We start from the raw sequence: 26,716 nt of genomic DNA on the forward strand, positions 1-26,716 counted from the left end.
CTCCAGCTTGAAAACAAATATCAGATGCACATGAGCTCATCTTGCATTTCGTCCATGGTTTTTGTAAGCAGCTGTCTTTATAAGTAACGTAAATCCTAACAAATTAAATTATAAAATAACTGGATGGTACCTACTATTGGCATGAATCAAATTAGCCGGCGAACCTTGCCCTGAAACTTTTTCCATATTTATGCCTCGGCATTGCGGCGTTGCTCTTCACCATCTGCAGCTTTCTACAAAGTTAAAATCCTGCAGCAATCGGACATTAAAAGAAGTAGGAACATTTAGGAGATATTTTCCTATAATGGTCTTAATGTTGTTTAAATGCTCGACCAGAATTTATTTCTGAAAAAAACTTTATTTTCCATGAAAATGGCCCAAAATCTAAAGTTATATATGTAAATTGGACTGACCCGTGCGTCCGACTTTGCTTCCGTGACAAGCAGAGTCCCATCTTTAAGCACATGGTGATGAGATCATCTCCGGGGTGAAACACACAAACAAATACTGTGTCATAAGCTCAAGCAGAACCTTTTCACACAACTAAGGACTCACGAAACCAGGCGAACCATCTTGATTAAAGGGGTATTCAGGCCTTCTGAAGAGACACATATAAAGACAAAATTGGGTCAAGCTGTGAGTCAAGCTTCAAAACGCTGAATCCTACATTTCCACGAGTAGAATTGCATCTTTTTTTAGACCTTTCTCAACGTCCATCCAAATCCACTCCTCCAGTTTGTAACGCAGGTTACTTTTTGTTAGAAAACCCCAGCTGAGAAACCCCCATGATGTCATCACTGTGACATCATGGGGGTTTTGTTCTCACACTATACAGAGCTTCTCCAGGAGTAGCTGTTTTACAGGTTGAGCAGTGGGTTGAATGTTCCCTCGAAAGGGCGTGTTGGGCTTCAGTCGGCAGCTCTGCGTGCAAAGTGAGAAAAATTGTCTTCCGATTTAGAGCGACAGCCTGTTTGAGGAGGGCAGACAAGTCGGTGTTTGTTTACCCTCAGAAAATCTTGTCAGTTGGTTGGGAATTAAACACAACATACATAAATACACTCGCAGCAACACGCCAACACCAGATGCCAGGAAGTACAGTGGCGACTGAGTGGCATCCACAGCAAAGCCCCGCCATGCGTGACTCTCTCCTGACTTTGCCTCTTTTAGCAAGCTTGCGTGATCCCACCATCAGTCCTCATCATACCCCCCCGCCTCCCTCCATATCCTGCCCTCAAACACACACAACCACACGTATATCGCCTGCTGCACAGGGGGTATATGTCCTCTCCCTCCCATGAGCCAAATGAAGTGATCGGAGCAAACACTGTTCGTATAAACAGGCTTGGATTAGTGTTGTGGTGACATGCAAGGGGCACAGATGGGAGAATGTGAAGTGGACAGTCACGATATGTCCAGACCCGATAAAGGATACCTCGTGGGCTCACCTCGGCTATTTTCAACTGTGCTCCCAGAGCTCACGTCTCCATTTTTTTGGAAAGCTGATGCTTTTGTTTACGCGAAGCTGCCAGTAGCTAACACCTTGTCCTTGTGCTTTTAAACACGGTATTAAAAGGCAATGTTAAACTCCAACGCTAGTTGAGGTTGAGTTGGTTGTAAATCTGTTTTCGCCTATTTTTTTTCTGAATCCTTAAAATTGTCTTCTCACGGGCAACATCGCGCGTGATGTTTTGACGCAAGCGCTGAGATGCCTCTGGGATGTTTCTGCGAGGTGTTAGGAGACGGATAATCAGATTACGGTTACGGTCAGCGTGTTGCTTAAAGAATTAGCTCCGTCAGAGGCCAAATTGTTGTGTGATATTGTTGGTGAGAGACGCAGGAGACGGGAAGATCAAATCAGGCTGAAACTGTACCAAAAATACTGTTTTGGGATTATTATTTTTTTACCAAAAAATATGCTTTTAAACTTAAATTGAGATGTGACTGTTTGTTTGTGGAGAGAGAGAAGGAGAGAAATATCATACATACTACACTATGCTATTGCTCTAGATTACCTGCCTCACAGATGGCCCTGGTCCACACACACACACACACATACACACACACACACACACACACACACACACACACACACACACACACACGGATACATACACCTCTGATAGTGTCGACTGACTGACAAGGTAAATGGCTTTCATGCATAAAGCATGGTCGGCATCATGGCTATCACTTGACCCCGGCCCACATTAACCGCCTCACATCAATCTAATTACACATCGGTGGGCCTTCCTGTGTGTTGGTCCACGGGTCCGTGTCGTTTCGGTGTGGGTTCACAGTCGTACTATATCTCAACACATCTTTTAACTTGTTGTTCCCCTTTGAAAGGAAACCACGTATCGCCAAATTGTGCGGTTTTGATTCGTGTCACGAAAGGATTACGTGCCGCTTTATGGGTTGAGAAACTTCTCCTTCCTCTCAGACAAAATGAAGCATTTAAAATCCCATTGGATTAGTTCACATGCATTGTCACACAGCTTAAAAAACAATGTTTCTTTTTTTCTAGGACAGTGACATTTTGCTCCCGCAGAGTTTCAGCGAAGTACCATAAAAGTACTTTTATACTCTTTTCTTTCCGCCCTGCTATTGGACTCCTCTCATTACTGCATTATGTCAGCCACTTTGTACTCACGTTTCCTCCACTAAAACGATGCCTCTCTTGAGTGCAAGCCCCGCAAATGAGCACAACTTGTTGCTGTCGTAAAAAAGTGCTCCGCGGTTAGCATTCGTTTAGCATTGCGTGCTGCAGCAGCATTAGCGTAGTTTCCCTCCCATATGGATTCAGCCCGAGGGACCATCTGTCCGTTATTATTTGCCTCAATGGGCCTAAACAGCACCATAATCTTTTTTAACAGATTACCTTCGTGTTATGGAGTGGCTGCATGGATGTTAAAAAAAATTAAAAATGCTAACAGGATCAAAAATGAAATCATAATAGGTGTGGCTCTTCAGAAAACCTGGTGAGTGTTTCGTTGTGACCGCAAAGCAAGCGATGATTGCTTTTGACTTGCCAGCAGGGAGGAGAATACAAATACAAGAGGGATAATCTGAGGCTTGTTGTGCTCCTTTCTCCCTGTTATTGTGAATAACGCCAGTGACACTAGTTGGCACGCAACGCAGGGAACCAGCGGCGCTGCAGACTGTAACCTTCGCTCTGCTCTCCGCCTTTCTTTTGCCCTCCTCCCCTCTCCTGCAGGAATGCAGACTGAAACACAGGGGTAGAGAACTAATAATTATTCCCTGAGTTGTTGTTCAGAATTCCCTTTTTCAGGATGAATAAGCAAAGGCACTAGTGCTTTTTTTTCGAATGAAAAACTCAGTGTAGGACAGACCGAGTGAAATGAGTGAGCTATATAATAAACCCTTTATGGTCGTTTATTCTGTACATTGGAAGCCAGCGACTTTGCTCCAGTCTAGATTTTGATGAAGTAGACTTTTTGGACCAAGGCCTGGACCTAAATAGCTCAATTTATGAGGAACCCCCCAAAAAATACTTCACTCTTTCCCCCTCTGCAATTCCAATCATATTTAACTAATTTAAAAACACTTTGAATCCGCCTTTCATGGCACATCTAATTCTGTGCTCCTTGTTTGTTTATGAAGCACGAGAGGTTTTCGTTTCAAATGCGTCGCTAATTAAACTCAAAATCAGCGAGATGGGCTTCACAGCAACCAGCAAAACGTTCACATAAACTTCATCGCGTTCATCTCGAGCCCTTGAGTCTCAGGCTGCTCGTGAAAACGGAGATTGTCTGCGAGCACGGAAATAGAAGGCTCGTGCTTTATTGTGGCCAGGTGGGGTTCCTGAATGCAAATTTTATTAACCGCCAGCTCCTTGAGAGAGCAACAAGCCACAGCCGTCCTCATCAAAACAGGAATCCAAGGAAAAGCTATTTATAGAGTAACCGCGTCAACACAAACACGCATGCAGGAGCTGGTGCTTCTTACAGTGATGCAGTGTGCATCTCAGATCTGCACACATGACACAGATATTCCATTATTTTGTCACATTTCTGCTTGAGAAATGTGTCAGTTATTTCTATCAATTTTACAGTTGGCCATCCAGAAGAAGAAAAAACAACAACGTACTTTACACCAAGGATCTAAAAATGAATGTGTTTCTCTTTTTGAGCTTCGGCTTGGTCGAAAGTGTGTCAACAGTTTTCCCACAAAAGTCCAAGTGTGCCACGGACACTGAGGTCCCCCAGAGGGAAATTCTTTATATCTCTATTTGAACGAGCCAATCAGAGGAAGTTTGTGATAAATATAGACTCATAGGGGAGTGGAGATCAGGCCTAACAATGGAGTTTCCCCCCCCCGACTCCCGCAGAATATACTTCCACCGCCTGTGTTTGTGTTCCGCAACTGCGAACTGTACATGTGATCGTACACGTGTGTTGTCATTGGGCCTCCAGGCAGAGTTACTGCTCGGATATGTGTGTGACTCAGGAGGGAGTCCGTATCCTGAGTTCACCCCCGCTGAGCAGACTGAAGGCCGGGGCCGACGTTTGTCCTGGTGGAACGTGTCAGATCCCTGGCAACGGCCGGGAAACTGTAGCGTCTTGTTGTCTTCAATTAGCAAATACGCTGTTGCGCTCATTTAGGTACGGTCAAATTAAAAAGCTTTTATAACTGGCTCATCTCACGCAAAACAGCCCGTGAGAGAGTGTGTGTGTGTGTGTGTGTGTGTGTAAGCTGGGAGCACATCGTTTCACGCTGAGCCACATCCTCCCCGGGCCTCCATCCATTTGCATTCTGTTAGTTTTTCTAATTGTCTGTATAAATATTGTATCGCGTTGGCCTTATGTTGCGGTGCATTTTCCCAAATTCTTGACAAGGCAAATTTAGGAGTGTTTAGACAACCCTTGTGCTGGCTACACACTCTTTCAATGGGTTCATCAGAAAAAAAAGCTATTTTCTCTGCTAACAAACACCACGCTCACATAAAACATGTGGGCCACAATCAGGCATGTTCTCTATTTATAGAAGCAACAGTCTTCCAGTGTGCATGTGTGTGTCTGTGCGTGTGTGTGTGTGTGGAGAATGCATGGCGCCAGTTTTATGATGCGCCGTGTCGTCAAGCCACATACAGTAGCAGTACACACAGTTCTGTTTTGCCCGAGGGCTCATGTGCGGAGACAGATCACTCCTGCCAACCAAAACAGAGAAGTAGAAAACAATCGAGTTTTGCATACCAACCTCCAATCTGTGTGATCCCATTTGCTTTGTAGTAATATCGTAATATCACTTCCCCTTCACTTCGGCGTCGCGGCTACTGTTTATGTTCTATTTTTTATTTATTTTTTCCTTCCTCAGCTCAGCTCCACATGCACACTACTCTCAAAAAACACTCACTGAACATTGGGATCTCCTCTGAAAGATTCATATTCGTGATTCCTGTCCGGCCTCCAAGAAAAGTTATTTTTGTAAATGTGGCTTTGTGAACAAAAGGGAACTAACTGCTTTAAACCCTGGCAGTCCCTCCCTCCAAATGTAATCTTATATGTCACAGTGGAAAACATTCTCATCCAAAACAATATCGGGAAGATTAGAGACCTCAATCCAATATTAATATTGGTATCAAGGGTGATTGAAATTTTAATGCATACTGTTTATGCTTATCCAAGTGGAACGGTAGGAACCAAGTGGAAAAAGCTGCTGTTTATCTTCACAAAAATATGAAAGCGCCAAAATCTTTCTTTCAGTGAATCTTTTTTCTTCTTCTTCTTCTTTCTCTTTGCCACATTGCAAAAACAAGAAGAAGAAAAAAGTTGAAACGGTAAGGGTTGGATTTGGACAGGCCGAGATCCGGACATTTGATCTCTGGCATAATGAAGTATTAGCTTCCATTACAGTGCAGGCTTAACCTTTTTGCGGAGCACCATTGAGCGCTTGCCAGCAGTCATCAATATTTAACAGCTGTTGCTATTATGAAATTCTTTATGGGCTAATGTGGCTCGCCGGCTTGCACGCAAGGCCTTGGCCGGCCGCCAGCCCTCTGTCAGGAGGAGGGGGGGTAGATTGACAGACGGCTCGCTCGCGTGACAACCAGCCCTTGATCGGCCAACTTCTCTCTCTCTCCCCCTGTGTGTGTGTGTGTGTGTCTGTCTGTGTGTGTGTGTGTGTGTGTGTGTGTGTGTGTCTGTGTGTGTGTGTGTGTGTGTGTGTGTGTGTGTGTGTGTGTGTTGGTGCTGCTGCTCTCTCTACTGTGGATTTCCTGTGCCTGCGGAGAGAGAGAGAGAGAGAGACCGAGAAGAAGAGCGCTGAGAGAAGGGGGGCGGGAATAGGCAAAGGAAGTGGCTGTAAGCCAACCCGACCTCAACACACACACACAGACACACAGACACACACACACACACACACACACACACACACATATATGCGCACACACTGCTCTCTCTACTCACGCAAGCCTTGTGGAAGGGGAGGGACTGCTGTGCAGCGCGCCGTTCGCATGTTCAGGTCCGGAGCTTTTCTAAAACTACGTTATATACAGTTGGGTAGTTTATTCTACAACTTTTAAGGTCATCGTATGTTATTCCGGTGGCTCTGGCTGTGAAATAAATGTTCAGGACAGTACGTGTGTAAATGTACTTAGTTACTTTCCTCCACTGTGTCCTCCAATGTGTATTAAACTGAGTATAAAGTGATGAAATGTCTCAAAAAACACACCCAAAAAGCAGCAGCAACCACCTGTTTGACTGGAGTTGCATGCAGGGTAGTAGGTCCCAGGTTAAGACCGTGCAGCAGCTGGTGTTGTGTCTCTGAGCAGCCATGTATGAACACTTACCTGCTCCTCGCTGCATATTGCTCTGGATAGCAGCGTGAGCTGAAGAATGGAGCCGGGGTATCACCTACCATTCAGTTCAAAATGCTTGCCGCTCTTGTACTCACGATTTCTGAAGCGCTCGGAGTCATGCAACACTCCTCAACATAATGTCATGCCATGCCATCTTTTGGATCTAATGCACAGGACCGCATTGAAATATTCATCTCTGCGTTTGCGAGACATTCCTCTGTGTTTGATCTCCATTATCCCCAGAATAAAAGCATGTCGGTGACACTATTAGTCACAGAGGCATCCCATCACCCCCTTCCCTCTCCCCTGCACAGCTCTCCTTCCTTATCGAGGTTTCTTCTTTCTCTACTCTGGTTCCTCTTCATATTTCTCATTTTTTTCGCCTGTTATTGGTAGAGTGGGAGGAAGTGGTTTGAAAGGAGACGGTGTTGAATGCAGAAGAACAGACCGAGACTTTGCTGCTACACATCCATGTGCCTCACGGACAGACACACCTCGCCCCCTAGAGGGTGCAGAAAGGGCCTGATTGATGTGGACTGTGTCCCAAACCCACACACACCCACACACACTCCTGTTTTTCTTACGTGATCCTGCCATGTCTCTGACAACAGGCAGCAGGGAAAGGTTTGTTTTTCGGCCTCACAGGAGCCCTAGAAGGGATCATTTTGGCACGCAGCAATCTAAAGCAATCACATCTAAATCGCAGTCTTTCCTCACATCGAGCTTCTCTTTCTTTCCATCACAATCACTGTTTGTAATATCATCATATTTTTTCATTTCAACAAATCTTCGAAGGTGTCGTCTGAGCCAATTGAAGTCCAGAGACAATTGTGACTTGAGTTGTGCAAAATTGAATCACGCTGTAGCTCGGCATCTGGCGGGTGGTCTTAACGTTTCGCGTACTCGGTGGAAGTGGAAAGACAGACCGGGCCGGCTAAAGGAGCTCGACACTTTCAGCCTCACCCCTTGGCAGCATCGACATCCCGCTACTTGTCACTTTTTACTTGACACCCCGTCCTCACACAGAGCACATAAACGCCTCGCCATTACCCACTCTGTTTTCCTTTATAGACCAGGGAGAAAATAGCGGCAAAGAAAAGCAAACCCGAAGACGCGAGCGGTGATGAATAAAGCCGGTATTGTCGGCAGAGGAAGTGCCTGTGCCGTTAATTAATCATCCCGTGTGTTTGTCTTTCCTGACGCTGCATCCTCTCCAAAAGCTGCCGTAAGAGAGAAAACAAAAATACACGAGGCGATGAAGGAGGAAAATAAAGAGGCTTATTAGGTCCATTTCCCTCTGCTAGTTTCCACTGGTTGGATGATGTTGCGGTGATTGAAGAGAATGGTGTGTGTGTGGCTTTATGAGTCTGTTTGCTTGTGTGTGTTTGCGCCAAGCGGAGGTGATGACAAAATACTTAACGTTATTACTGGCATTTATGAGTTTACGAAGCCGCCTATCAATGCAGTCCACCGTGCTTACACTTACATTGCGGCCTTTATTTCCACTCATACACCTGATGTTGCAACCGGAGGGAATGAATGATTAAACGTGAAAGAAGTTAATCGAGTCAAAATATATAGATAAGAAGGGGGAGGAAAGAAACGGGCGCATTAGCTCTGCGTGCTTGAGAGTGGAATTAAGAGAAGGGGAACTCTTTCAGTGTCACGAAATCGGTTGTCGATCGCCTGCGATGCCGAGTTGAACAAAGAAAGGGTGGAGAGATGAAGAGGAGGAGGAGGAGGAGGGTTCATGGGGGAGGGATGGACAGAGGACAGGAGATGGTTAAGGTTAAAGGGGGAGGAATGGAAGCCGTAATGGGGTTATTCGGTGGGGGTGGGGACTATACGGCGCATCGGAAGATACATACATACATACATACTTATGTACTTAGATAGTTTTTCGTAATGAGGCTGTAGCGTGTGAGTGTGTTGCGTGACTAATCTGTGCCTGCTACAATGAGTGACGGAGCGAAGGGCTGATCTCTTGGAGTGAGCCACATGCCCACTGACAGCACGCCCATAAGAGAAACACGCAAACATGCCTCCGACACGCAACGCACACGTCACCGATGCACATGTGACATTTCTGCACGCCACGGCCGCGTAGGCTAATTGCGTGTGTACACACTCTGGCTTGGTAGTAGGTAGGCCTTTCACTCCGCAGCGGAGAGATCCTAGCCTGTGTATAAGTAGCTGATGGAGCGTGACTCACTTGTGTTATTTTTATAACTTAAGTAAGTAGATGTTTCTACTCCTTTGAATATCGGAGCAGGGGAGTGATGAGCGTTTCTATAGAATAAAGAACATCTTTCACACATTTCAGTGCAAGTAAGTCTATTTCGAAACCCACCAGACGTCCCAAAAGCACTCAATGCTGCACTCCACCTCAAGCTGTGTGCACCAGCGGGCCTTTGCGTGTGCGTGTGCGTGTGCGTGTGGCTGTGTCGTGGGAGAAGAATCCCGTAAAGTCATGACATCCTCCACTGCATTGCCTTGTTAGGCGGCACAGACTGATATCTGGTGAAAAGGAGACTGATACAGTTAATGTGTCGGCCACATGTCTGCGTGCCGGTCCAACTCTAGCACTGCCGCATCACACTGGCTTTTTTGGAGAACTTAGAAGCTTTAGAAAATGTACTTATTGTCGTTTTCGTCCTGTTATGTTCCTGTGAGGTGTGCTTGATTATATTTTCCAGACCTTGAACGCAGCGAATATGAGCACATATCTCATCATGTATAAGGTTCATGAAATTAAGGACCGTGGTTGATTTACACGTTCTGTTTGTGGCTGCTCCTTTCATATCCATAGCATTTGTTTACATCCTTGACCCAATGGGTTGCTTTCGGTTTTAGTTGTTTTAACATAAATAAGCCCCTCGTTTCAGACAATTTACCTTTTCCTTTGTCTTTTTTCACAGTGGGCCACGACAAGCCCCCCAGGAAGCACAGCATCAGCACAGCATCCTCAAACCCCGAACCCAGGAAAGAGAGCCTTCCACTGGGCACCACAGCCAATGAAAGCAGCCTCCTCCTGGAAGTAAGAACCCACATGGCGGTTGTCTGTATGTGTGGAATAACTGCGTGAACAGAAAGTATTACGTGTGTGTACGTGTGCCTTCCTAAGTGTTTTTTAATGATATCACATGATGGTCTTTTTGGTTGTACCCGCGAGGAAAATAGTCGCTAGCTTGCATTCACATCAATCAGGAGAGCATTTGTGTTTGATTGTGACTGACTGAGTGTGAGATGGAGAGCGAGGTGGGGTGGTGGGGTGGTGGGGTGGTGGGGGTCCTTCTTTTGTGTGTGCATGCGTGTGTGCCCTTCGCCCTTTGCCCTGACCTCCTTTGCAGAGCTGTGGTGTTGCGTGACATACGGGTGAGACGGGAGTGTCAGAGCTGATGAAGGAGGTGGGGACTCACACATGCTGGCGGCTTTAGCAGCCAGTCAAGTGTGTGTGTGTGTGTCTGTGTGTTTGTGTGTGTGAGTGCATCTCTGTCTGGATGCATGTAGTCGTGTGTGAAAGTGAGCAGAAGAGAGTGAGAAAAACACACCGAGCCTGTCAACATTAATCAGAGCAAATAGGAGATTTGTTTTTTGTCAGTTGACCTCGGACCTTTAATCAGACAGAATCAGATTATCATACATGCATATATTTCAGGGTATGACACGTCATGTCTTGTTTAGTTTCTTTTAAACGACACCAGGGCTTAGTCGAACTTGGCTCTGACCCTGAACCCACTCATGCACTCGATGCATCTTTTGAATATATTTCACAGAAAACTTTCTCGAGAGGCGAAAGTTCCTCTTGAAGGCATCCGAGCAGACTTGGAGGCCGTAATCAGACCCAGGCACGGCGGCCCGCTACGTGGGAATTACTTTAGCCTCAGATCATTGCTACGGACTCAATACCCTAATGGCTATCTGTCGAACAACAAGCAACACTGATCATCGGCCAGCAGCTGCGTGCGCACACTCACGGGGGCGAGCTGATCCACTGATGCTTCTGTTAACGTGTTGGGTTGTCTCAATGGGGCGGTAAACAAAAGGATAGATTGACCGTGCCGATGTGCCGCCTCCCGTTGCGTGACTCGGCCTGCACCAGGGGCCTCACAGCAAACTGTGCATTAGTTGTTACTGGGACGGGATCCCAAGAGAGGGGTAGGCGGAGGTGTCTGTGTGTGTTTGGTTAGTGGGATTGCACGTCTTTGTATGTGTGAGGATGTGTGTGTTTGGTATATGGTATGTTTGTGTGGCAGGTCCATTATTTCATGCTTGTGCATGGCCGTGAATGCATTTGAGGTTGAGACTTATACAAAAACAAACATTTATTGTATGTTTTATTTGTTTTCAGAATATTGTAGTTCATACAATATATATTCTATAAAATGTAAATTATTAAAATAACAGGAGCAAAACTTGCTGATGCAATCCATCCAATAGTTGTGGAGACATTTAAATCGGAACCAAAAATCTCAGTCTTGTGGTGGCGCTAGAGGAGAAGTCAGGGAATCACCAAAGTCAGTAGGGATCATCCTCTGGGGACCCTACATATCTCTGCTAAGTTCCATGGTAGTTCATGCGGTACTTGCTGTGGTATCTGCCTTCCCTAGAGCCCCATAGCTGGCTGTAATGTGTTTCTTATGTGGGGCTGCGGTCTCACTCATTGGCTGATATCCAACCATTTCAATGTCAACATCATTCAATCTATCAGACTCCCGTATTATGCTAACCTTCGTACGTGTGTGTGAAGGATGTGGCTTCCTGATGGCAGCAGGTCTGCATGTTTGTCATGACCTCATCGTCACTGCTTTCATCTCACTGTGACAGCGAGACAGAAGGAAAAACCAAAAGGAACTCTGTCGAAACAATGAGACACGGCCGGCCCACCACCACCTCCTCCCCTCCTCTCCCTTGCTTCCAAATCCAGGGAACCAATATTTTATTTTGGGCTCTGCGTGCAAAGCACCTCTTAAGATTTGTAAGTCAAAGCTTTTAGTTTCCCCGGGGCGGTTATGGGAGCCGGGGGCGTCGTAGTTGCAGATATGTGGCGGTGCAGGCCAGCAGCAGGTGCCTGTTTCCATTACCTAAAGGCTCTAGTATGCGAGGAAGTGAAGGAAATGTGAATGGAGAAAACACACCAAAACAGTATGCAGCCAGTATATCTTTCTTTATTATAACTCTTTTCTTATTTCAAAATAGAGGCATAAAGGTCTCCCTGTTGGTATTTAGCTTGGTTGTTTTTCAACATGGAAAAAAAAAATAGAATAATGATTATTTGAGCTGTATAGGCATTTTTGCTAAATGGTAAATGGCTTCTTCCATCCCAACATAAATGATGAATGTTCCCATAATAGTTTCGGACATGTGAAAAATAAATGCTCTGTATTTATCAATAATATATTGGTCAGTCATTCCATCTTGGAATGCCAACTATTACAGTAATCAACTGTAAAAAAAAGAAAAGAAAGGAAAATTGTGTTTTTCTAAGGCTTATTTATTCCATAAAAATAAAAATGCCAAAACCCTTTCAAAAGAAAATGGGTTGCAGAAATTGACTGTGGCATTTCAAAGGTGAATGGGCTAAAAGCAACTTAAATGAACCCAACATGTAAATGTTGGCCTTTTTAAGGCCTTGTTGGACCTCATAAAGGCAACATCACATCCAAGAATATTCAGACTGTTTTCATGTCCATTTTAGAAACTATGCTGAGCTATAATGATCCCACATTGCTCTATGTGGATCTTCGATAAAGACAAATCATGCTTCGCAAGTGCTGAGCCCGATTCAAAAACAGGAAAAGGGCTTGTTTTGCAGAGCAGATATGTATTTGTGTATTTCTCACTCAAGTGGGAGCATCGTTTGAGTGCTTGCTGCAGAGAGCTGTGTGTCTCTATCTGAGCCCCCCCCCCCCCCCTGCATGTTATGAGCATGTGCCAGTTGAACTTGTCAAACAACATCTGCATCTACACCACCAAGACCCTGAGTCACCCTCTCATCTCTGCTTCCCTCCCTCCTCATCATATATGCTTTGGACCATATTGTCATATCATAGTCCAGATAGTTTTTCTGCCACAGCGTTGCTTTGTCAGAGTTTGCAGCTTGTGCAGGGAGCTGAGCGTTGATCTGCTCGCTAAGGCAATCAGATCAATGTTAGGAGAAAGTGAGGGAGTGAGTGTGAATGTAGAGGCCACAGGGAAATATACCACACACACACACACACACACACACACACACACACACACACACACACACACACACACAGGGCAAGACCTGCATAGTCTCGCAGTAAAATAGAGATGACAGACTCTGGCAGCAGCAGTCACGCAAGTCAAGTAGCCTTGCAGTTGTCACGCTATCACAGCTGTGCACAACACACACACACACACACACACACACACACACACACACACACACACACACACACTGAAAGACTCTTCCACGTCTCCTTCCCTTGTTTTGCCTTTTTTTCTCTTCTCCACCCCCATCTGTCCTCCCTCCCTCGATTGCCAGTTATGTATTTATTCAAATTTTCTCTTTAATCAACACTTGTCTCTGCAAGCTGTGCTGGGTGTGTGTGTGTGTGTGTGTGTGTGTGTGTGTGTGTGTGTGTGTGTGTGTGTGTGTGTGTGTGTGTGTGTGTGTGTGTGTGTGTGTCTGTGTGGAGGGAATGCAGGCCTGAGTCTGTGTTTGTGTCTGGAGTTTCTCTGCTTTTAATCAACGTGTTTGGTATCACAAATCAAAGCATGTTGGCAGTCAAACGGACTTAATTATCAAAGTTTATGATGAAATACATACATTTAAAGGGGAGCAAATTAGTGTGTATGTCATCCTAAAGTTAACTGCTTTAAAAAATAAAATACCGACAGAAAATAGTCAAAAAAGTCTATCAAAAGCAATATTTTGCATTGCAAATCAGCAAGTTTTACTTGGCCCACTCGCTTCCATAGTCATCTGCCTTTCATTCCTGCTCCAGTGTACAGTATATTATTAAGTCTTTTGTTTCATTTTTTACTCTTATTTGCTGTTCTGATAATTATGGAAAGAATGATATTAATGTGCTATAAAAGAAATCTGGTTAGAGTCAAATTCTGGCTACGCCTTGCTTGAAAAAAAAAAACGGTAATAACTGTGACCACAGTTGGGTCGTAAATCAAAAAAGCATTTGACTCGGTTGCACGGTGTTTCTGCTGGGTGCAATCATGCCTTCTAAAGCTATAGCTTTGCAAAGACGGCACCGATTAAATCCAGTTGTTTGTGTTTGTCAATTATGTATTTGTTGCACTTGAGTTTATTTGCTGCATGAGTTGCCCTGAGTCACTGCTTATTCCTGTCTCTCTGTGCGTGTGTGTGTGTGTGTGTTTGTGTGTGTGCGTGTGTGTGTGTGTGTGTGTGTGTGTGTGTGTGTGTAGTCTCTTACAGGCTTCGCCTTGGTGGTGAGCAGTGATGGGATGGTATTTTATGCCTCTTCCACCATTGTGGACTATCTGGGATTTCATCAGGTGAGTTGAACGTCTTAAAAAAACAAAGAGTGTGTGTGTGTGTGTGTGTGTGTGTGTGTGTGTGTGTGTGTGTGTGTGTACAAAGCTGTACAAACCATATATCAATGTCTTCAGCTGCAACATTTCCTTGAAAATAATAGGTGTGTTGTTAGGGCCTCCCTCTGTACTCAGCCGGTTGCATTACGAGCCCAACTTATCATGTTTTTGACAAATTGTCGGTCGTCCAATGTCTTCCTGCCCGAGGCTGAGGTAACCTGAACCCATGAAACTATTTCAGGAATTCAGACATCTGACAGCAAACACAGCCAGTATGAAACATGACAAAACATTGTTAATAATCATTAATTTCTTATTATATTATATCTCAGAGTTACTGCTCCCCACAAAGAGATATTCTGTCCCGCACATTACAATAAAGTGGCAAATAGTCGTGTTTTTGTGCAGATTAAACGAGACACTACATGTTAATTAGAGAGCTTTAGATGTGCTGGTTGGTGGATTTTAATTTGGAGAGGTTTCCACTTGTTCCCAGTCTTTATGCTAAGCTAAGCAGCTGCTAGCGTCAGCTTTGTATTTACAGTACAGGCGTGAAAGTGGTGTTGGTATTCTAATCTCATCCTCATTCTCTGTAAGAAAGCAAATAAGGTAATTTACCAAAACAATTTCTTTAATAGCATAGATCCATTACAAACTTATTTTAGAATCAAACAGGTGTCATCATTTACATTATATTGGAGATTTATATCCATTTTTCCCAAAGGTACGCTAATACATCCACACCTGGGAAGCCTCAGTGGTCACAGGTCTCCGCCATTATTCAGAAAGTTCACCATTTCCTTATTTCACCCCCAGACGATATTTTCTCTCCCATCCATCCCTTCCTACTTTCTTTCCTTTTCACGCTACGGCTAATGAGTCAGTGAAAGTCTCTCTTCCAGTCCGCCTGATAACTCTATCTAGAGGGGCACACTGAACCCACTAAGTCACACACTAAGAGGCCACAGGAAGGTGAAGACCTCCGTTTCACCCTGAGACACGCACTGTGGGTGTCGGTCTGTGTGCGGGCACTGATAAGTCACCAACGGTTTAGCTTCCTTCCTCTCCGGCGGCTATACCCAGCCAGTCATTAATTATGAATGATATCAACACAGGCTTGCCTGTCCTGCGATGCTGAAATCATTTCCCTCCCTCAAAACCATGAATAAAGTGCTTTTCACTGTTAAAATCCCTCCTTTGCCCTCTGTCAGTTTACACACACACACACACACACACACACACACAGCACATTGACACTTTGGTGTGGAAATTATTCTGGTAGAGCGCTCCCACTTGGCTTACAAGCAGACGGGGGCAGTTACCCAGCGCCATGAAATCGACATGCGGACCACAGCGGTCTGAGAGATCCTGCCACAGCGTGTCTGTGCGCACATGAGTGTGTGTGAGTGTGTGTGCAGGGTGGCATGGAAGCCAGTGGAGAAAGACAAAGGAAATGTAAACTGTAAAGTGCATCAAATGGGTGTGTATGAATATTTGAGCTAAATGCTAACATGGGTGTGTTATAAGTTTTTTTGAGCCGGTGGTGCTGGATAAAAAAGATCAGGGGATTTCTGCAAGATTAATCCTCTGGGGGACCTTGTATTTCTGTACAAAATGGCAAGGCAATCTATCCAATATTTGTCGAGATATTTCAGGGTGGAGTCCAGCCAACACAGCCACACAGTGTCCTTTTATCATACCGAACATAGTCAGGGACAGTAATGTAAGTTCTATTAATACTGCCAAGTGATCATCAAGAGACTCAACAAATGCAAAAACATACTTTACCTGCTGAAGAGAAAGAGCCAAAGCAGTTTGTTTGAGGTAGACGATCACTGTTTGTATACATCAGATTCAAACGATATAGTTCTCTATACTATATCAATGTTGAGAACTATGGGCCAAACTATAGGTGACTTTAAATACAAAATGTTCTTTATAAGAAACTTCAAAGTGAATGTGTTGTTGAGAGTCTGTTGCAATACATAAGAGAAGTACTCACAGATCACCATGATATAATTCAGAAACATCTTAGCCTTTCCCACATTTCTCACAAAGGAGCTATTGGTTGTTTTTTATTCACATTGTTTGCCTCGAAGGCCTTGACGACATGACACATAATTTTGAACCCACAATTGTAGTCAGAAGGACACTTATCCCTAATATACCACAAAAAAAGAAAAGAGAACGCTTCACTAAGTAGCACCACAAGAAAGCCCCGGAGAAGAGCAGAAACCCTCCACTGGCCTTTGATCCCATTTGTTAGCCTTTGAAGGTCAGCGAAAATATCACTTATTCTCTTTCTTTTCTCCCCCTCTTCTTTTCCTCCGCGATTTTTTACGAGAAACATAAACAATAGTCACTCGATCCGTCTGTCTGCCTGCCTGCCGGTAGGGAACCAAAACCACAGGACGCAGCGCCCGCCAAAGACGGTGGGAACAGATTGTGTTTTCTGAGGCAGGCGATCAAAAACCCTCGCGTGCCACCAGTGTGGAAATTATGGAGAGAGAGCAGGGAGGAGGGAAGAGGAGAAGGTTGAACGTTTTAGTGAGGAATCTGTCATGGAATGACAGAAAGCAAAGCTATTGCTGGAAAAGAGCAAGAGGCATGACGAGAGTGGGCTGGAACCCGACTTACTGTGTGTGTGTGTGTGTGTGTGTGTGCGTGTGCGTGTGCGTGTGTGTGTGTGTGTGGACGGCAAGCTGGGCTGGACCGCTGTTCGAGAGCCGGTGTCACGCGATGTTTGACAAACACAGCTGCCCTCGCTGGCCCGACAGCGGCCCTTAGACTGTTACTGCTCCTGTGTGTGTGTGTGTGTGTATGTGCAAACAAATATCCATCGATATAGTGTGCATGTACTGTATGTTTCCGTAGACTTTGTGTGTACAGTCGGGTCCTTATGCGTGTATTGGGGAGGTTAACATGCTCCCTGGGAATCCTGAGGCAGGCTGAGTGTATCAGAGCAGCAATAGCAGGAATCCCTCATTCTAAACAGCATCCACCAGCTGCACTGATGGCAGCTCAGCACAGTCCAAAGTCAGTCTGCCGCAATCTCATGTTTCCGAAGGCTTTCAGGAGATGACTCGATAAACTGGAAGTGTTCTTTCCTCAACAAATGTACTGAATGCCGCTTGATTTTCCCCGGCAGACTGACGTGATGCACCAGAATGTGTTTGACTACATCCACATCGACGACCGCCAGGAGTTCAGACGCCAGCTCCACTGGGCCATGTGTCCTCCGCCGGGGACGTCGGCACAACAGGACCAGCTACCTTCAGGAACCGGTGGGTAGCTCACTGGGAAAGGATGAACCACTTCCCTTGAGATAGGGATATTGCGGTGATCACAGACGTTGGAAGTTCTGCTAGTTACTCTTGAGTTCCAGAGCAGTGTTTTTCAACCTTTTTTGAGCCGCGGAACATCTACAATAAAAAAATCCTGCAACACACCAACAACCAAAAAAGTTACAAAATGTCACATTGTAGCATAATACAGCATATATGGTAGGTCATTATTGCGCTACCTACTGGCATAGAAGAGTATTTCATTACTAGGCCAGCCACTATATTGCAGGCTCAGAACCATCAACAATTGCAAATTATTTGCGGCAACTAAATAATATTTATTTGGACCGATTAAGTGAAATTGGACATTTTTCCATGGCACACCTGGCTATCTCGCACCGCACAGTGGTTGAAAATCACTGATCTAAGTATGTCTATATAATTGTGTGCTATCGTCCACAAACACACCTTTTCCTGACTGTGAAACACATTGAAGGTTTGGCACAAAAATTGCAGTTGAAATGAAATTCTTCTTCTTCACTTCCTCCGTCTTTCTCCATTACATTTCAGGTGAGGACTTTGTCGTGAGCAGCCTGTTCCATTCTCCGGAGGCAGGGGGGATTCCTCCTGAGCTCTCCTGTTTTCTCAACAGGTGTTTCATTGCCAGAGTCCGATGCCTCTTGGACAGCACCTCCGGATTCTTGGTGAGTGGTCGAAACCAAACTGCCAGCTAAACTGAACAGTTACAAGCATTAACACGTACAGAGAAATATGCAATGAAAGTTAAACCATGGAGTATATATTGCCCACTTTCTGGGAGAAGACCCAGGCATATAAAAAGTGTTATGAACCCTTCGGTACAGCGAAGCTTATTTTTTTATTGTAGTGCGTACAGTTATTTATAGTTGCATTATGAGGCAATTGGGTGCCTGGACCCAGCAGCAGAATAGAAGCCTGGTTCATCCCTCATGGCTGTGACTAGAGTGGTTTTGAGAACAGCAGTGGAAAAGTCCAGGGCCGTGATGACAGAGCAATAAGCATACGGGTTTGGACCATTTCATCATGGTCATTAAAGTTCACTGTCATCAAGTCTGCTCTGGTTGCGCTGACGTTGCCTGCACAGAAATCGTAGACGGCAGTTTTATTCTGGAAGCCTTTATAGCCAAGTAGTGAGCAAATACTGGTGAGATACTTTCCTGATCATTCAACAAAATGAAAAGAAAAAATATTAATGCAATACACGCTACTCATTCTGCTAGCCAATAAAAAGACCAGAGAATCTTCATTTCCTGTGAAACAAACAAAAGAGAAATTAGCTTCATTTTTAACATAACTGCCTGCCACAGAGGCTTAATGGATGGCAGCGCGTCTTTGGCGCAACAACAAGAACTCATTAAAATCCCTTCAACTTCAACTGTACTTTGTAATTCAGTGCTAATCAGCAAATGTTAGCATGTTAACTGGCTGGAAGTGGACTGCTAAACGACCTCAAATGATCTGCTAAATGGGCAAATTATGTGCTAATGCTAGCACTGTTAGCATGGCGTGGTTAGCATTTAGCTCAAAGCGCTGCAGCCTCAAAGAGCTTCTCACTCAGCTGTTGATGCTTAGTCTTGTTTAAATACTAATGTGGTGTGTGTGTGTGTGTGTGTGTGTGTGTGTGTGTGTGTGTGTGTGTGTGTGTGTGTGTGGTTCTTTTATCTGTATACATAAAGGCACAGTGTCCTTACTGTATAGTACACTGTGGTACAGGACAAGTAAACCCTTAATAATGTTTCCCGGAATTAAATTGAAAACCAGTTTAAATCAAAATCTAAAAAAGGTGTGTTCAAACCAGTACATTCTTCTTCTCTTCTCTCCCAGACTATTCAGTTCCAGGGTCGGTTGAAGTTCCTCCACGGTCAGAAAAAGAAGACCGGCTCCGGAGCTCTGACGCCTCCCCAGCTGGCTTTATTCTGCATAGGTGTACCCCTCCTACTGCCCTCCATCACTGAGATGAAAATGAAGAACATGTTAATGCGGGGAAAGAACAAGGGAGGAGGTGGAGGGATGATCTCCGCACTGGAGCATGGGTGAGAGAGCCCATACAGTTCATGAAGCAACATCCTTGACACTTTAACCAAAGTTGGAGCGATGATGTATTTTCACACTGAGTCTTGGTCTAAAGCCATTGATTGTTTTAATGGGGGTGCTATTCTGTAATTAAAGGTCAAGCTTTTTAACACAAACTTGATGTCTCAGACACCTTTTAGTCCTTAGATGCATTTTGGCAGCTTGTTACCTCCTCTAGAGATTAGACCAGTTTGCCTGATGGGGGAGATAGAAGTAAAGGTCAAAACTATAAACCTTGAAAGGCCACATCATAACTGGCCCTCATCATTCATAAGGGCCAACATGTTTACTTTGGTAAATATGTGAAATCATACTTAGTGACTGCCTTGAGAAAGATACATGAGGTAACGGTACACAAACATATTCAAACACTCTTAACAGTGTTAGAGTGATGGAAAATGGGCATCAGTGCTCGTTTATTATTCATTTTTTAAATGTATTTTCAAGATATACCAGTATACTGTCCAGCAACAGCTTTATGAACACGGACATAAGCCCTTTCATGGCCCAACAGGCTCAGACACCAAACCGTACGAGTGCTGGAGGCCTTACCTGTGGCCAATTAGGAGCAAATACATGTCCCAGCTTGGATGAGGCCCTCTGCGCTTCATGCATCATTAACAACTTTGGGAGGCAGAGAGGCCAAGAGTTGAGCTGTAGTCAGGGAGCAGAGCCCTACCACCCCCTCTGCTGTTCATTCCTTCTCAGCATCATCCAGGTTTCTTGAGAAAAATACCAATTACTTATAAGTGCACGGCATGTGGGCTGGTTGGATCATGAGGCTGTGAAGCTCGTGGGGTTGGGTGTTGGGAGTTTGGTTTTACAGCAGTGTCGTGTAAAAATACAAAAGTTTTGGAGGTCAGCTAATATGAACAGCATCTTCTCATTTTATGCAATGGAAAATACTTAAACATTTGTATATTTACATATGTAATGTTTTTTAAATAGACAATGTGTGCTGCCCGGGTCCAAAGAGGCAATACCCCAAAGCCTTATCTTATCATTATAGTGTTATGTGATCCAGGAGGCCCTTTTCACAGCAGCCATTTGACGCGTAATTGCAGGGTAAACGCAGGTGTTTCTAATTAATTATGGCCCCAGTACTGTGCATACTGGCTCACTGGAACGGCTGTGACACACTAAATGTAAGGGCATAATTACTTTGATCAATTACACCTGTGTTTACCCTGCCTTATAAAAAACTGTGAAAAGCTCCTGTTGAAAGAGAGAAAACAGCAAAGAGAAGCAAAAGACAGCCAGATGTTTGTAGTATTTCCAAAAAAGTAGTGATCAAAATGCATTGATGACCTAAGCAAAAGGTTCGGTCACATTGCTGAAAAATGTAGATTTGAAACATTCTTCTTCTATAATAATCAGTAGACAGCATGAGAAATGGCCAACATTAGCCGCCACCACTGATGGGTTTCTAATCGCTAACAAAGTTAATTAAACACTTGAAATATAATGTGTTCGTAAGATTAGAAAAATAACTGTTTCTTTTACTGAATACTAATACCTAAGATGTCCTGCCTATTAGCTTGGATTGCGAGCCATCATTGCTCTTTGGGCTATGGATGTTGACTCTGGTCTCAATTTTCAGATGAGATGAATCCTGGAAAAGATGAGTCACTTTTGGAATGATTCTCTAGTGAACTTAAGTGAACCAAACCTAGATATTTGGGCTTTGAGTCACTCATCAATCAGTAGAATAAACAATCAGTTTGTGGACGATCCCATATGGATTTCTGGGCGGATCAATGAGATTTCAAGAGACCGCCTCTTCTTGAATGTCCTCAAGGACTACAGAAATGTTGTATAATCTACTCTGATTGGTTTGTCATCTTGTTTCATGACTAATGATCTCCTTCCTTCCCTCTCTCCTCCCCACCCCTCTCTTCATGTCTCTCCTCTCCCTCACAGTGAGCGAGGGGACCACCTCGGGAGGCATTCCTTCGGTGGAGGAATGGGCGACATAGCAGACCCGGTCCTCCTCTCCTGTCCCACTCCTGGCGCAACCCAGCGGGGCCACCACACCCCCTGGACCCCGCTCTCCAAAGACAACCTCAAGTACCGCCCCGAGGGTTACTACAACCAAGAGGAGCCCCTCAACTACTGCAAGTCCACCATGGCTTCCCATAAGGGTGTGAGCCCAGGCCTGGGCTGCGGCTGGCCTCTGCGGCCGAACTCCGGCCCCCTCAGAGCGGGCCAGGGTGTCGGCTACATCCCCTCTAACCGCATGAACAAGGCCAGCCAGTATGGGAGGCCGTACCGCCTTTCCCCGAGCTGCCACAGCGGCAGAGGCGGCGAGGTGTTTGTCTCCAAGCTCTACGGGAACGTCCAGATTCCCACAGACCCGGACGCCTACTGCGTGGACCTGGTGAAGAACGAGAACGGCTACGGGGAGTGCTACGACGGCCACCTGATGCCCGAGATGCAGCCCATCAAGGTGGAGAACGACTCTGACTCTGAGAACGGCTGCGACGCCTACGGGCGACCCTGGGCTTGCCGCGACCCAGAGGCCATCGACCGGCGCTACGTCAACGGGGTGTACGACCAGAGCTCGGGCCCCCATCTCAAATCGGAGGCGGATTATTATGATCCGCAGTACTCGCCCTGCCACCGAGGGAAAGCAGGAATCAGCCCAACGTACAACAACGGCAACTATCAGAACTATGCGGTCAACAACGTCGGGAACACAACCGGACGCCTGTTAAAATGTGACAAAGACTTGGGCAATCACAACGACAACAGCCAGTTTAGTCCTCAGAGGCTCTCTCACTCAGACTCTCTATGCAGCAACCAATCCGTCAACCTCATGGACTCACACATCTATCCACAGGACCCTCACAAGGCCTACATGCACCCGGACTACAACAAGCATGGCACTTATGAGTTCAAAGGTCACGGCCTGGTCCATTCCATCAAGCGGGAGCCCATGGACTCCCCGCCGTGGTCTGAGAACGCTCACAACATAAGCCAGTCCATGATGGTTGGTCCGAGGAACATTATGCCTTGTGTCACGAGCACGGGGCACCACAAGTCCAGTCCTTACATCTATATGCCATAAGAATAATAAGTGCAAACACAGCGGATAATTTCTCACACACACACACACACACAGGCACACACACACACACACACACACACACACACACACACACTCTCAAACAATCAGTGTGCATTAAAGTACTTTGTATTGCGCCAAATGCACCAGCATTACAAAAGGATTCCCAGGATGTTAACATTTAAACGACTTCTTCTTCGATTCGATGAAGAGGTCACAAACAAGGCTCAGGTTCTAGTGTTCGTGTTGTGACAATCAAAAATAATACCTTGAATCCAGTTTATGGATAGACAATTTAGTTTTTAAGGGATACATTTTGTAGTTGGTTCCTAGCACTTTTGGATTTAGTGACAATGAGACAATTTATGTCTAGAGACACAATTTTATTTTTGTTTTATGTGTTGTGTACACCGGGCTTTTGTGGGAGGGAAAATTATTTTGCTGTAAAAAGAGACTTGTTTTTTAAACATTGTACACATGCGATGACTTACACCTACTGCTGGGCTTATCAAGGGAGATGGCACACAGTCAGTGATAACTTAAAGGATGATCGGCCTTGATGGTGGTTTTGCATGTTTTAGTGCTTCAACTATAAATCGCCTACCTTTTTTCATTAATGCCCCAGTGATGTTTGAATGGAATCTAGTGGTTTCTATGCATTTTAGACTTGTATTAGGTCAACTTTTAAAGATTTGAACCTTAATCAATTGAAGTAAAAAAAAAAATTAGGTCCCTCCTCATTCATGCAGCGACAGAAAAGCTGTTGTTTTTTTTTAATGCATGATACAAACTAATTGACTTTGTTTACTCAAAAAGTGTGTCCTGAATTTGATTTTCCAAGAGCATAGCGTACAATGCAGTGCTTTTGTCAAGAATACACCACAAAGGAAAGTAAAAAATAAAATAAAAAGGTTTCTCCTTGCAAATGCAGAAACCTTTGGAAAACGTTGTAGTTAATAGACGGAAACATGTACAACTTTTGGCCAAAGCTTGAAGTATATTCACTACATCTGTTTATTAAACTCGAAGCCGATTACATAAGGCGGCGCATGAAGCTCCACCACGTGTGGTTCAAGCATGTGCTGCTTGGCTCCGAGATAGAAGATCACACTTGAATTGCCCTTTAAGTTGCAGGACCTAAGATGAACTTGGACCTAAGAGAGATAGTCTGCACCGCTGAAATGACTATATTCATAACCAGTTGAAGCTTTGTTTGGACGAGGTAGAAGTGTTAGAACTGAAGGAAAAGAAGACCGTCTTTTGTTAATAGGTTTGATGTTGATTATTCTTCCAATGCGCACAATCTTTTTTTTTTGCAACCTTTCAAACCTACAAATAATGAATTAATTTATGTCATCTTATGTCAAAGCTAATGTTGTACAGTTTGGATTAGTGTTCATGGCGAGCTCAGCATTTCAACTCGATACAGCCTGTCTCACTGCAGATGCGACACATTTCCTTTGAAATGAATATACACTTTTCATGTCGTCGTTTGAGTCCGAAAACATCCGACCTTTTCCTCACAATCAATGTTTTTGCACAAAATGAATTAAAAAGCACCAAATTGATTCGATGTTAGAGTCTCAGTTCTGTGGAGCTACTGTTGTAGTTTTGAAATTGCACTACTGGGAGTAGTTCAGTTGAAGTTCAGCCTACCCAGACAGGTTTTTGAGTCAACACGCACAACTGTTACACGGTGTCACTGTTTTGACTTTGTCTTTTTCTCTCTCTGTGTGTGTGTGTGTTCATTTCAATAAATGTTTGATGATTCGTATTTATTGTAAGAGGCAAAAGCGTATAATTTAAAAACTACAGTTTTGAAGGCTTTTCTGTTTCACTAAGGTAAATAAATGCCCTTTTTTTTCTCTTGCTATCTTTTTTTGATAATTGTTATAAAAAGTCATACTTGTCTCATGGAGGAGGTAGCTGCAAGGTAGCGAACACAGTGTACATATGCAATGTCTTCCAATGTTTCTACGTGTTTTTGCAAATGGGACTTATTAAAAGACTTTTCTTTATTATGTAAATTCTGGGTGAAGTGTTGTTCTTTTGCTACTTGGGAGATCAAAAAACAAGCCAACCAACTACTGCCAGCTTGGTGTGTGAGTAACAGATTAACATTCTGGACTACCGCCAAAAAAACACATCCACAGTAATCAGATTACACATAATTAGTCGCTTAGACCTTTTTCACAGAGGACGCATTGACTTGTCGCCGTAGAAAAAGCACAGGTGTAAATAATCAAATGAATGACGGCGTTGATTTCAGGTGTCTGGTGTTGTGCGTGTGCTCTCGTTAGTAGTATTAGTGACACCTGTGCTTCTCCTGCTATCACAAGTCAAATGACTGCCGTGAGAAATGCCTGTGTGAACATTGCGCCGCTGTGAATGACGAGCGCACTCGTCTTTTAAGATTCGTAATAGATTGAAAACAGAGTGAAAGCGAGCAGCAACAGGCCAAGAAACCATCCTCGGCAAAAGCTTAGCACGATACATGTTCAAAGAACTTTTTCATTGTCACTTTCTTAACAATGCCAAATGAAAACCATGGAGCTCAAATCAAATAATGTGAAATAATAATGTAAAAACTCTACTAATCTTGTTTCTTTCTTGCTCTCATTAACGCTGTCCAGAATACAAAATTTGCCAAATTCTATGGTTCAGTTAACAGCCATGTCTCTTTAGCAGCTTTTGAATTTTTCACGTACACCAAATGTGGTCTCATCCTTCAGATTTGTGTCTCTATTAATAATAAATACTCAGCAGAACAGGATACGGAGTATCTCTAGCCACATTGCCTGTATGATTAATGTGCTGTAAAGTTGGCATGACAGCTCCTTCACACGATCTGAGAAACTCGACACCAGTCTCTCACCGCTGTCTAGGACGAGAGCTGGAGCCAGGGGAGCGTTGGCATCCTCAGAGAGATGTAGGGCAAGAACAGAAGCAGGGAGCAAGAGGAGGCAGAGATGTAGCCTAAAAGCTGTGGTTAAGTCCTGATCCAGGACATTCCCAGCGGAGCCGGACTTCTATCCAACTAGGTAGTTAAATGTGTTCACTTAAAATAGGCCCGACCATTCACTGCTTACTTTACCCCGTCCTCCTCCCTCTGGACGGAGGAGCAATTCATTTTTCATGTCAAAGTTGTGACAGAGAGAATCTGGTCTTTGATCATTAACTGCATTCAATACTGTAGATTATATTGACTCTGAAAGCCCCCCCAAAAATCACTTATTAACACTGATGAAAATGACTAATTCAGCTTGAAATACAATTATTTTAGTCTTGCTGGCCAACGTTGATCTGATTTTCTAATATTAGATGTAAATTAGGTCCAAGGAAACTTCTAGGGTGATCGTTTGCAGATAGTAGGAGACAGAATAGAGGTTTAGGAATAAAGCAAATGGTGGGCGACCAATAATTACAACACCGGAACATGGAAACGTATGCATTGATATGATGAAAAACCTGCAATCACACTACATGAATAGCTACTGCCGGAGCAGTGTTCTCTATTTGGCATGGTGGCCACGTACATGACACTGGAAACACCAGGAAACAAAATCACACATTCAATAATGGTTTAAATGATCACAATTCAAGCTATTGGGTCAATATATATTAAATATTTGTCATTAAATTGCGTGGGCACTTGGCCAGGTGGAGCCACAGTAAGACAATGATACACATGGGAATGAATGGAAGTGAGACTCTTTCCCATTGGATTAAATGGTTTGTTGACGTTTTCTTTTGAGATGACTTCAAGGGGAAGAGGAGTAGGACATTGAACCATGGACGTTGCAGTTATGTTGCATGCGCTGTATCCGGGACTCTCTGGAGCCACCTTGTTTAGCTTTCCTCATCCATTGTTTACTACAGCCTGACCTCCGACCTCGACAGAGACAT

At 44.3% G+C, this 26,716-nt stretch overlaps 1 protein-coding gene across 1 annotated transcript in view; it reads left to right on the forward strand.

The window, feature by feature from the left end:
- The window catches only part of ahrra (aryl-hydrocarbon receptor repressor a), a gene marked incomplete at its 5' end in the record, with an annotated part of 55,645 nt that extends 32,815 nt beyond the window's left edge, over positions 1-22,830 (forward strand). Inside the window, 6 exons of the mRNA XM_079233915.1 lie at positions 9,733-9,851; positions 14,225-14,314; positions 17,499-17,634; positions 18,205-18,338; positions 19,498-19,706; positions 21,667-22,830. Of these exons, the coding sequence (XP_079090041.1) occupies positions 9,733-9,851; positions 14,225-14,314; positions 17,499-17,634; positions 18,205-18,338; positions 19,498-19,706; positions 21,667-22,813 (1,835 nt within the window). The 3' untranslated portion in view covers positions 22,814-22,830. The remainder of the gene's footprint in view (positions 1-9,732; positions 9,852-14,224; positions 14,315-17,498; positions 17,635-18,204; positions 18,339-19,497; positions 19,707-21,666) is intronic.
- Between the last annotated feature and the right edge of the window lie 3,886 nt (positions 22,831-26,716).

The sequence above is a fragment of the Taurulus bubalis genome, assembly GCF_910589615.1.
Source record: "Taurulus bubalis genome assembly, chromosome: 18".
NCBI classification, from domain to species: Eukaryota; Metazoa; Chordata; class Actinopteri; order Perciformes; family Cottidae; genus Taurulus; species Taurulus bubalis.